The sequence below is a fragment of the Tamandua tetradactyla genome, chromosome X, assembly GCF_023851605.1.
Source record: "Tamandua tetradactyla isolate mTamTet1 chromosome X, mTamTet1.pri, whole genome shotgun sequence".
Lineage (NCBI taxonomy): Eukaryota > Metazoa > Chordata > Mammalia > Pilosa > Myrmecophagidae > Tamandua > Tamandua tetradactyla.
The window spans coordinates 78,182,233-78,195,164 of record NC_135353.1 but is presented as its reverse complement, the minus strand read 5'-3'; the positions used below and the strand labels follow the sequence as shown (position 1 = coordinate 78,195,164).

Sequence of the window (12,932 nt, the reverse complement as noted above, 5' to 3'; positions counted from 1 at the left end):
CTGAACTTCCTCTATTAATATCTGATAAGTCGTTGTGTTCATCCATAGGTACTCAATAGCTATAACTGTTTACTATGGTGATGAGAATTCTGCCTGTGTGATTGGTAGTATTAACCTCTTTGACAAATTTTAATATTCTGAATTCAGTTTAATCTGAATGTCCCATTAAGAAAAACAAAACAGAACAAAACATTATGTTGTTATAGCTCATGCCTTGCTTTGTACAAGCATTGAAATCCTTCAGTTCAGTTTATACTGATACCTTGGGTGGTTTGTAGAAGTCAAATATACTGTAGGGTCTAATTAATATTATAACTGTATTCTTAGTGCCTAGGTTTGAACAAACAAATGCAGACTTATTTCAATAGCTTGGGACTTTTTAAGGCTATCAAAGTAGATCAGTTTATATTTTCATAGACCTGACCTTAGAGCTAAGAAAGAATGAAATGATCAAGTTCATCCCCTGGATTGTTAAGGAAACAGCCATTTATCATCCTCGACTGATAGTTAGCTTTACTTTCTGTTACTATCTTTAAAGGATGATATGAGACCTCCCATGTGAAATATATTATGCTTTATGGCCTTACAATTAAACAATTTTATTTGTACCTACTTGAAATCACTATTGCTAAATCACTATTGAACTCATTTGTCTTGCCTTTAAAGGAATTAAAAAAAAAGCTCTCGAATGCCAACTATGTATTATTCTAATACTCCATACCACAGGGCAGGTTTGCAGTAATTTTATTTTTATTTATCACGTTTTATTATTCTTTTCTGATTTTAAAAGTAATGCACACTTATTTAGGAATTTAGAAACTTATATAAGTGACAAAATAAATCAATAATCACATTGCCAAGGTTTACTCACTTTTTAGCTTACCACCATCCTTGTTTTTCTGTCTCTCTCTCATGCTGATTTTTCATGGAGCATTATGAGAATTTGCCTACTTTAACCTTCAAAATGTGGCTTCTAATGTCTGTTATTACATTTTATGGGATATCATAATCACTCCTTTCTTATCATACATCTAGTTTGTTTTCAGGTTTTCACAATTATAAATAAATCTGCAGTGAACATTCTTGTGTGTAAATGTTTGGCTTTTCTTGTTATTTCCTTAAGATCAATTCCTGCAAGTGCAGATATTAACTTTTTAAAGAGCAAATGCTTTACAGAAGGGTTGTGCTAATTTTCCTTGCACCAGCAATGGATGTGAATGCTGGTCTCATTGCATAGTTTTCACTGAGTTTGATAAACTCAGGAGTATATTATTTCATATTTTTGAGGGAGCCATGAGGGAATATTTCCAAATATTTGTATTGGGTTATAATGTACTAGGGATCATGAATGGCACACACACACTACTGTTGATGTTAACGAGCTAGTTCAGTGTTCAACAGACATTTGTTTTTTGTACTGTGTACCAGATACTTATGATTGTGTAGTATTAATCAAAACAGTGGGATGAGGACAGATGAAGGGACCAGGTGAGAGAATAGTCAGCATCACAAACCCATTATGACTTCATCCATATGTCATCTGTGTGATTGTGAACAAATCATTTAACTTCCCTAGGTTTCAATTTCTTCTCATTTAATATCAGATAAGTCAAATATATGAGTGGTCCTTAATATTCTATAGTAAAAAAAACCTTTTTTAGAAGCTAATGAATGCTATGGAACTTTTATTAAAACACACACACATACACACACACACACACACACATATATATATACACACACAATAATTAGTAGGTGATTCAGGACTTTTATGAAATCTGTTGGTCTCTATTTTAAGGTCACCTGGACTTGAGGAGTTCAGAATATTTTCTGATTTCACAATTTTGTGTTTCTAGTATCTTTCATAAATCTGGTCTCTTATCAGACCCCTGCCCCAAACTCTTTGACTTCCCATTCAATTTTTTTTTCCCTGTGTGGATAGGCTCCAGAAATTGTACCCACATCTCTGGCTCAGCAGGCGAGAATTCTTGCTGCCCTCCCATTGGAATTTAAATACAAATCTAAATCATTACCTACTATGGCCAGCAAAGCACAAGATCTAGCCCTTCTTTGACTTCATCTCTTACAGTTTTCTCCTAAGTTGCTTTGCTTCACCCACACAGGTTTTTAAAACATTTTTCCTTTTAAACAGCTTTAATGAGCTTTTTAAATTGAGTTTGATATAATATAAACTGGCCATATTTAAATCATACAATTTGATAAACTTTGATAACCTGTATACATTCATAAAACCTTCATTACTGTAAAAATAATCAATGTATCTATCATCTGCTAAAGTTTCTGCATTCTCTTTTGTAGTCCTGCCTTACCTCTCCCCATCTTGAGAAAAACACCAAACTACTTTCTTTTATTACAGAGTAGTTTGTTTTTCTAGAATTTATATAACTTGAAATCTATAGTATGTACTCTTTTTCTTGCCTGGCTTCTTTTACCATAATTGCTTTGAAATTCATCCATGTTGTTTAGTTGTGTGTATCAATAGTTTGTTCCTTTTTGTTGCTGAGTAATCTTCCAGTATATGGTTAAATAAACCACAATTTGTTTATCAATTTACATATCGATGGACATTTGGATTCTTTTCAATTTGGGGCTAGCATTAAAAAAGCTTCTATGAACATTCATGTACAAGTCTCTGTATAGACATGTTCTTATAAATAGGAGTAGAATGACTATTTTAATACAGAATAGACTATATGTATAGTAATGAGAAATACAATATTGCACCAAAGAGGTTGTTCAGTTTTTCTGTTTTCATGAATTAGTAAGAATAATTTTTTATTAGGACCAAAAAAGTGTGTATGCATACCCATTATAAATACATACATACATATATATATATATATATATACAGACACACACACACACCCTTCTGACATGTTTGATTCTGTCTGAGAAGTTTGAAGTTTGTTTCCCTTATTCTGTCCCTGATCAAAAGTTACTTAAGTAAAATATTTCACTAGGAAGCCTGAATTAATGAGTATTATTGTATCATTTCTTCTAACTTCTTTCAAAGGGTCATTTGTGTTTTAATAATTTTAAACATGGAGTTTGACACCTTTACTCTCATGCACTCATGTGAAAAAATGTAAAAGAATTCTACGATTGTAGAAGTTGAAAAATAATTGATTTCCTTTAAAATGGTAATAATTTGGTCAAATATATGCATGGGTGCTTGGTTTGTGCCTCAAGAAGCCTATCATTGAAATCAGTATGTTACATAAAGAATATGTAGTTGTTTATGTTTTATGTGTATTTTCCCTTTAAAACCATTTGACATAAAAATGAAAGTATGCATAGTAGAATAGGCTAGAAGCTATATTGCCTAGGGAGCTGATGTGATAATTTCTAATCACTTTTGATCGATCTTAATAGATTCTTGTGTGAATAAGGCAAAAGTTGAAGAAAGTGAGCAAAAAGCTGTGGAATTTTCAAAGAAGGTAAGGTTTAAAAAATATTTGTCATAATTAATTCATTCAAAACATGTATTCTACCTTTTTGTCTTCATGTGAGGCTTTATGACTCTTGTTTCATTTGTATAGTACTTTGCATTTCTGGACCCAAAACTTAACCACAGTATTTTGATTTGTTTTCTAATAAATTATTGCTGTATCCTCTTCATCACCTTTCATCCATTATGGAGGAAAAATGCAAGCCATATTACACTAAAGCGAAAAATAAAATTATGTTGCTAATAAGATGTAGTTAGGTGAAATTAAACCAAAATAAATTCTCCCACTGCTTTCCTGTACCTCTCACTTACAGTAGGTAGTATCTTGGAGAAATGAGAAGTGTTTAGCTGATGTCTTATAAATTATGGTCTTTAAAGTCAGTCCTGTTGATAACAAGAGAATAATGCAAAGTTCTCTCTTTTTCTCTCCCTCTCTCTCTTTCTCTCCTTCTCTCTCCCTCTCCCTCCCCTCCCTCTCTGCTTAAACTTAGCTTCTTTGAATTTTTTAATTACCATTTTTTAAGTGCTGCTGCTACTTCTTGTAATCTTGGTGAACTTGTTTCTTTCTGTTAATAATGCCTTATGTAAATGGATTGTCTTCCTTGTCTTGAAAACACAGCTGCAATTATATTAGCTTCTGTCTAAAGTTTCGTTCCTTTTTGCTCTAGAACCTATGAAGCTTTAATATAGTATTTCTCTCCTTTTGGTAGCAGGGAGAAGTTTTAAAGTACAAGTCTAAAAGTTCTCCAGTTTTCAACTTTCTGACAGCAAGATAAAGTACTTACATATTGCTATCTCTTCAAAGTTATGGCTTACCTTGGAGATTAGATAATCACTTTTGCTGAAATTATGGAGTATTAGTGAAGTTACGTCAGGGCATATGAAGACATTTCTATGCTCTTTCAGTTACTAGGATAAAGAACTTGAGCATGAAATATTTTTGTGAAGCTCTCATTTTTATTGGTGAAAGAAAATGCTTGTTTTTTTATTAATAGACCTTTATATTTATAATGTTCATGCTTGAAGTAGCACATTTAAAAATCCCTTTGAAAATGTTAGAATCTCCCTAATTTTTGGTTAATTAATCTCAGTTAATTAACTATCTGGAAAAATTTTCTCTAAGCATATATTATAGGGAAAGAAGCCCTAAAAAATAATTTGACTGAGATCTAAATGATATTTTATAATTTCCAAAGGTCAAATCTACTCTGAGGTTGAATATGTATTAATAGTGAATGTACTTTTTATTATTTCACAAACTTTAATGACAGTTATAGACAGGATGCTATACCACTTTTAGAAATTGGAACAGCACCATTGAAATACTACATATATGCCTAAATTGACATGAGGTGATGTTGGCAACAAAGGGCAAATAAAATGGAAATATTAACCTTCCATAGGTGGTCATAAACAGTGTTCACTCTAAATATTCAGACTTGTTTTGGACTGCTCAGAGGCCTGATTGAGGTAGGGGCAGGGGTAGGACGTAGTAGATGAATAGCTGCTTTTAAACTTCTCAGTTTCCCTCCCATAACATTTTTTTTCTTTTAGATTTTTAGAAACTTTTTTATTGTGTAATATAGCATATATACAAGGCAAAGAAATAAAAATTGTTTTCAAAGCACTCTTCAACAAGTAATTACAAGACAGACCCCAGTGTTTGTCATCGGCTACCATACAATCCTCTCAGATTTTTTCCTTCTAGCTGCTCCAGAATATAGGTGGCTAGAAGGCGTCAATATTTTTTATATCACAATCGACTTTTTGTCCTTCTTTTATGTGAAAAATAACATATATACAAAAAAGTTATAAATTTCAAAGCACAGTACCACAATTAATTGTAGAACATATTTTAGACTTTGACATGGGTTACAATTCCACAATTTTAAGTTTTTACTTCTAGCTGTTCTAAAATACTGGAGACTAAAATAGATATCAATTTGATAACTCAGCATTCACATTCACTTGTTAAATACTATCTTCTGTGTATAACTCTACCATCACCTTTGATTTTCCCATACCTTTCTTTAGTGTTTTTTGAGTGATGGCAATTCTTAAATTTTGATATTGAAAGGGTCTATCACTAATATGGGGTAAGGAGAAAGAACTATCTGATGTTCTGGAGAAGCTGGGCTAGGTGTCAGGACTTATCTGGACCAGGGACCCATCTGGAGGTAGTAGGTCTCTTGAAAGTTACTCTAGTGCCTGGAACCCTTGTGGAATCTTATAAATTGTTCTAGGTGTTCTTTAGGATTGACTGGAATGGTTCTGGTTGGGGTTTGGCAGGTTATGATAAGTAGCAGGGTCTACCTGAAGCTTGCGTAAGAGCAACCTCCAGAGTAGCCTCTTGACTGTATTTGAACTCTCTCTGCCACTGATACTTTATTAATTATACTTTCCCCCCACTCCCATAACATTTTGTACAAGTGTTTTGGTTTGTCATCTGAAGGAGAATGCCTTTATGCCATATATTATTCTACCATCAGATTTTGTGGAGCACCTCTTTTTGGATACCAGACAATAAAGTTTGTAATAGAATTATTCTAATTTGTAGTAATGTACCCTAAGTCTTCTAGAAGTGTAGTATCTTTTGAAGGTTGAGTATGCTTATGAATTTGAAGTGCTTGATGACATATTTTTATATTTCATTTCTAATTTGTCAAATTTAAATGTATAGTATGAAACACTGGAAATCATTATCATTCTAACACCTAATTTTCAACAACAAAACAATAGAAATGTCCATTGCATGTTGTGAGAAATTGCTCAGTCTACCAATTTTTATTTTGCATTGTTTTTTTTCAAAAGTGAAAATGGGTTTGTTTGTCTTGGGTCAGGGGCTTATTTTTTCATTAATTCTACTAGCTTGTCAGCAGAACTCCTCGCCCCACAGGGGTACTTAATTGTCATGAAAATTATCAAGAACTCTTTGATTTTCTGACTGGTCTGGGAATTCAGCAAAACAGAATACATTTCGTTTACTTAATGTGTAATATTGTTTACAATTTTATTGAAACTCTGTTAAGTATGCATATATGGTGGTGATCATTGCAGTTCGATGAAGAATTCACAGCTCGACAGGAAGCTCAAGCTGAGCTTCAAAAAAGAGAAGAGAAAATCAAAGAGCTTGAAACAGAAATCCAGCAACTTAGAATCCAGGTAATGAAACAAGATACAGATTTTGTGTCATACCAGAGTTCTACAGTAGAAAATTATCTTGTTAGATGGCAGGAAAAAATGTAATGAGAAGACCACTTTTATTATTTTAGTTTAAATAAGTCTACTGATTTGATTTGCTAGGACAGGAAGCCATTTTAATGTTTGGGGAAGGAAAAGGCATTAGTTGTTTAAACTGCTCAGAATGTTTTTAACAGAATATGTTACATAAGCAAAACTGCTTTTGAATTGAAATTTTCATGATGATTTGAAAAATTTGGTACATGTATTTTCTTTTATAAAGGATATGGAAATGCTCATTAATTTTAATTATTCCCAAAGCTTTTTGAGACCTCTTTAAATCTTGACTACCATAATTTCAAAACCTATAAGCTTTACATTTCTACCAGCACTCCCTATGATGAAAAACTCTTTATATACTCTTATAATGATAATTAGGATAGCTCAACTTTAGAACTGACTAAGCACTCTCTTAAAATACTTGCCTAGAATGAACATTAAAAAATTGAAAAGTACTTCTTGAGATAGCAGATGCTCAGTAGGTGTTTCTCAATTGAATTGGTATTTTTCCATCAGACTACTAAAAATTTATTTCAGAAGTCACTGTGAACTACAAATTATAAAATACAGTGGCCTTTTTCTACCCTTATGCTATTTTACTTATCTCTAATATTTGATAATTTATTTTCACCAAAGCTTTCTCTCTCCATTTTGTATCATCTTATTTCCATTTTATGATTCTGAGAACTCAGTACCTTTATTTATTTATTTTCATCCCCCAGAAGATGACATTCCTCAGTGTTATTTCCTATGTTTTTTTCTTTGCTCTGTATATCCTTGCTCTGATATCTCATTAGCTATCAGCAATACCAATATCACTTTTAGTAGATGTCCTAGTCTCTTGAGTTTGACTTTTATATCCAACTCCTGACTGGATATCTCATGTGAATATCCTTTTGCACATTGAAATTCAGCTCATCATTTGTGGTTTCTTCTCTTTCTTCAAAAAAGCCTGTTTTCCATTCTTGTTTAATTTTTACCACCATTGTTTTAGATGGTGGGGCTGGAGTTTTATTTACCTTTTCCCTGGCTCACCCCCTAACAAATCAAGCTAATCACTTTCTGCATTAGTTTTTTTTTCCTCTCTGATGTTTTTTTCCTTCCTTCATCAAAATCCACTACCACAAACGTCGATTTTCGCATTGTATCTTTCCTGAAATATTGCAGTTGTCTCTTAACTACTTTTGTTCCTGCCTATAGTCTCTTCCTCAAATCTATTTCCTATGTCAGTGGCAAATTAACCTTCCTAAAACACTATTCTGATTTTTGTCACTTCAGGCTCTAATATGTTCTATAATTGTCTGTAGCATTGATTATTAAATAAAAATAAAGATTTCCTAGTCTGGACTTTTAAGGCCTTCTGTGATGGACTCCCTTATCTTCTCTTTCTAGCCTAGTCTTTGAGGACTCCCCTAACTAGTTACTGTTGAATCAGTCACCATTTCTTCCTCACACTTGGAATTTACTGTCCATCTGCCTGTATCTCCTAAACATTAGTTACAGAGATACTAATAGATTTTCTATGAGGAAAGCATTCCATGGTCTCATAAATTTGTAAATAGTGTGAGATGTCCTGCATTGAAGAAGCCTGTCTAACACTGTTTCATACAACTTCCCTGAACTTATTTGACCACAGAACCTTTTTCTTAGAATACCTTTTAATATCTCCTATTAATAGTATTTTATTTGAGAAATGCTAGGCTTGTTACTGCCTATCAGAAATGCCCTTCCTTGCTTAACCTTACATGTGAAGCATATCATTTAAGAATAAGTTCAATAAGACATCCTTTGGAAAACTTCACCAAAAATCCCATTAGGAAATTTCTTTGAATTTCCATATTGTATTTTTAGACCACTCATATTCTATTAGTCTGTATGTTCACTTTATTTCTTCCCCTTAAGTGTAAAGTACCTTGAGGACAGTGAACTTATTTATGATTCTTATTTTTACTCAAAGTCCTTGCCATTTATTATTAATAAATAAATAAGAACTTGCTTATTCATTAATAAATTAATTGGTCTATAAGTGTGCAGTGTTATGCAGCACTTTCTAATGCAGGCAGAATTGTGTTAAATACTAAATCCCTTGTTTGCTGTATTCAATTCACAATGCTATATTGTGGCCTAATTCTTCAATTCTTAATAGATCATGTGAGGAAAGAAAAAAGCTGATATGAATTGATTTCTAAAAGTTTGTGGCATTTAATGTAAACATTTGAGATTCCTTATTAAATTGTAAAATATGTATTTAACTTCAGTAAATCATTAAGTAATAACATTTTTGTGGTAGTACCAGTTTTATAACCTGTAAGTGATCTTATAGAGATAAAATTTGAATGATGTTTACAAACTCATTTTAATTTAAATATTTTGCCTGTTAAAAAATGTGACAGGGTGGGCCACAGTGGCTCAGCAGGTAGAATTCTTGCCTGTCACGCTGGAGACCCAGGTTCAATTCCCAGTGCCTGCCCATGCAAAAAAAAAAAAAAATTAAAGTGACACAATTTTGCCTTTCAAATTATTAAAAAAATCCATTTATACAAAACACTTGTAGGAAAATTACTTATTTCCTAAACTTTTTTAGGAAAAATAATTAAGATTTCCTGCAGAATTCCTTGATCTGAATCAAGATGGTAATAGTCATGTATTTCTATAATTTTGTTGCATTAAAAAGAAAAAGAAAAGCACTTTACATATTTTAGTCTTGTCTTTAATGTCTTCCTAATCTCAGGAGAGTATTGTCATTTAAGTACATAAAATTTTTTAGTTGTAGCTTATACACATGTAAACATTCATATATATTACTAAAATATTTGTTCACTGCTCAGTGAATACTATGGGGAACATTTCCATGATCATGTCTAGCTATTATTGTTCTTTGAATATTCTTGAAATATGTCAGTACTTTAAATTGATTGTTCCAAAATTATACTTCAACTTACTTGTTCTGTAAAGATGTTTCTAAGTTTAGTTAACACAATTAAAAAGTCCAAGAGAAAGTTTGTTTTAGTAAAGATAAGATAACCATATCCCCAAATAACAAGTATACTATGCAAAGAAAATGTTTTAGTTTTAAACATTTCTTTCAGTTAATCCATTGTCACATCTTAATTACAAAACATGCCTGCTCATTGGTAGGATTTCTTAGGAATGTTCATAGTGAAAGATAATGCTTTTATATTCTTTACTTTGGGATGTGAACCATTGCAGTCTGAAGAAATAGGTACAGATTAATCATAAAAAAAAGGCAATATGAAATGCAGTGTTATTCATCTGTCATTCATTATCCTAAGTGAATGTCGTTGAAGTTACTTTCTGCTAGTAGAAATAAGTGCTAGTCTCCACATAATTCATTCTATGGGAATTAATTTCTCCGCATTGGAAATGTCATACATTCATGAATAGGTGGTCTGTTATAGTAGGAAAAAGACAGCATTAGATGGGAGAAGAACTGCATTCAAATCCTAATGTATTTCAGAACTGTGTGATTTTGGTTAGTCATGTAACCTACAGCAGTTTCAATTTCCTCATCTATAAACAAAACTACTTGTCTTATGTGTACTGCAGGGTTATATTAGGGATCAAAAGGAATGATAGATGTAAACTATTAAAAAATACCAGTATGCAAGTAGATGTTACTTAGTATTAATTGTTACTATTAAAGGACAGCTAGGTTACTGACACTATGAGACAGACTCTTTGTGTAAAGCTGATTGGCCCTCAAGGGGATCAAATCCATGACCTTGTATCAGTGATCCCATATTCAAACCAACTAGTCTAGCAGGCTCAAGCCATATAGAATACTTATTCTTTCAATATGATTATAAGAAACAAACAAATTTTCATTATTTTAGAAGAATACTTCAAAAAAACTTAGCATGCCAACTTTCCTAGCAATAATGTCTTAGCAGAAATAGTCATTGCTTGGGTTATAATGCTTATCAAAGATCTGTACCAGTCTTGTTAAGGTATTGTTAAGTCCTTAGATGTTGTTAAATTAAATAGCATATTATCTTTAAAAACACAAAAGCCTACTGATATGTATTCATTACTACTATGTTTTATTGTAAGCATTTTAACATTAGACTATTTATATTTCAGCAACATGGATTCTCAAGTTCATCAGGGATTCCAGGCCCTCCTCCACCACCTCCATTGCCAGGTGCTGGGCCATTACCATCTCCACCAGCTCCACCTCTACCTGAAGGAGCTCCTCCTCCTCCTCCACCTCCTTTACCTGGCATGAGTGGTATACCAGCACCACCACCACCACCACCACCTCTGTTTGGGGGGCCTCCTCGCCCCCCACCCCCAGGAACATACCTTGATCTACCTTATGGAATGAAGCAGAAAAAAATATATAAACCTGAAGTATCCATGAAGAGAATCAATTGGTCAAAGGTAGTCTATAACATGAGTTTTTGGCCTTTTCTAGCCTTTGGTGATTATTGATGTGTGGGTAACTATGTTTGAAAATATGACTTGATTCAGTTTGTGCTTGCTTTTGTAAGTTCACAATCTTATGTTTATCTTTCAGTATAGTATCTAGATAACTGGAAACTACACTGATAATTTGAAATTAATATAGAAGGCAAAAGGGCAATCAATAAAATGATAAAAAGAATAATTTTTGAAATATATCCCTAAATGGAAAACAGTTTTGATTCTTTAACCATGGTAATATCTTTCTTAAATGTAATTTATTTTTATTACTGAGACTTGTTATCTTAGATATTTTTATCCTTAAAGAATAATATTCTAGATGAGTTTTGAACTTTCAGATAGTGTGGAATGTGTGACAATATGCAGTTAGTAACACAACCTAAATGTTTTCTAATGTGATTTGTTTTCTTCTGAATGTTATTTTGCTTTATCATGAACAAACAATATGTTTTGAAAATGCTTATTGTAAAGATTGATGCACCCTTATTCCCTAGGAACTAATCTTCTAATGAACATCTAATTACACACACTACCATTTGAGAAAATAACTCATCTATGGGCATACTTATAGTGGTATCTTACAGGTTCTATGTAATAAATTGTCTTGAACAGAATAATGGTTCAGTCAGATTTTTTAAAATGTTTTTTATTTTCTTTATTAGAGGAATTTTGGGTTCATAGAACAATCATGCATACAATACAGGATTCCCATAGACCACTCCACACCAGCACCTTGCATTGATGTAGAACATTTGTTACAATTGATGATAGCACATTTTTATAATAGTACTATTAATGTAAGTCCATGGTTTTACCTAGGGTTCACTGTGTAGTATAGTCCCATGGATTTTGTTTTAGTTTTTATTCTATTAGCATACATACAATCTGACATTCCGCCCCACCTTTTTGCATATTCATCATCATGATCATTTCTTAGAACATTTGCATCAATTCAGAAAAAGAAATAAAAAGACAACAGAAAAAAATTCATACATACTATACCCCTCACCCCTCCCCTTATTGATCACTAGCATTTGAATCTACTAAATTTATTTTATCATTTGTTCCCCCTATTATTTATTTTTATTCCGTATGTTTTACTTGTCTGTTGATAAGGTAAATAAAAGGAGTATCAGACACAAGGTTTTCACAGTCACATTGTGAAAGCTATATCATTATACAGTCATCTTCAAGAAACATGGCTACAGGAACACAGCTCTACATTTTCAGGCAGTAAGTAACCTCCAGTCTCTCCATTACATCTTGACTAACAAGGTGATATCTGTTTAATGCATAAGAATAACCTCCAGGATAACCTCTTGACTCTGTCTGGAATCTCTCAGCCATTGACACTTTATTTTGTCTCATTTCACTCTAACCCCCTTTTGGTCGAGAAGGTTTTCTCAATCCCTTGATGCTGAGTCCCAGCTCATCCTAGGATTTCTGTCACACGTTGCCAGGAAGGTCTACACTCCTGAGAGTCATGTCCCACATAGCCAGAGGGAGGGCAGTGAGTTTGCTTGCCATGTTGGCTGAGAGAGGCCACATCTGAGCAACAAAAGATGTTCTCTGGGGGTGACTCTTAGGCCTAATTTTAAGTAGGCTTAGCCTATTCTTTGTGGGGTTAAGTTTCATATGAACAAACCCCAAGATTGGAGGCTCAGCCTACTGACTTGGTTGTCCTCACTGCTTTTTAGAATAGCAAGAATTCTCCACTTGGGGAAGTTGAGTTTTCCCCCATTCTCACCATTTCCTCAAGCAGACTTTGCAAATACTTTTT

The 12,932-nt window shown here is 32.9% G+C and overlaps 1 protein-coding gene across 5 annotated transcripts in view; it reads left to right on the top strand.

The window, feature by feature from the left end:
• The window catches only part of DIAPH2 (diaphanous related formin 2), a 997,375-nt gene that overhangs the window by 339,782 nt on the left and 644,661 nt on the right, over nucleotides 1–12,932 (top strand). For all 5 annotated transcript variants that reach the window (XM_077145442.1, XM_077145441.1, XM_077145438.1 and 2 more), the window contains 3 exons: nucleotides 3,394–3,458; nucleotides 6,527–6,631; nucleotides 10,811–11,110. In XM_077145442.1, the coding sequence (XP_077001557.1) occupies nucleotides 3,394–3,458; nucleotides 6,527–6,631; nucleotides 10,811–11,110 (470 nt within the window). The remainder of the gene's footprint in view (nucleotides 1–3,393; nucleotides 3,459–6,526; nucleotides 6,632–10,810; nucleotides 11,111–12,932) is intronic.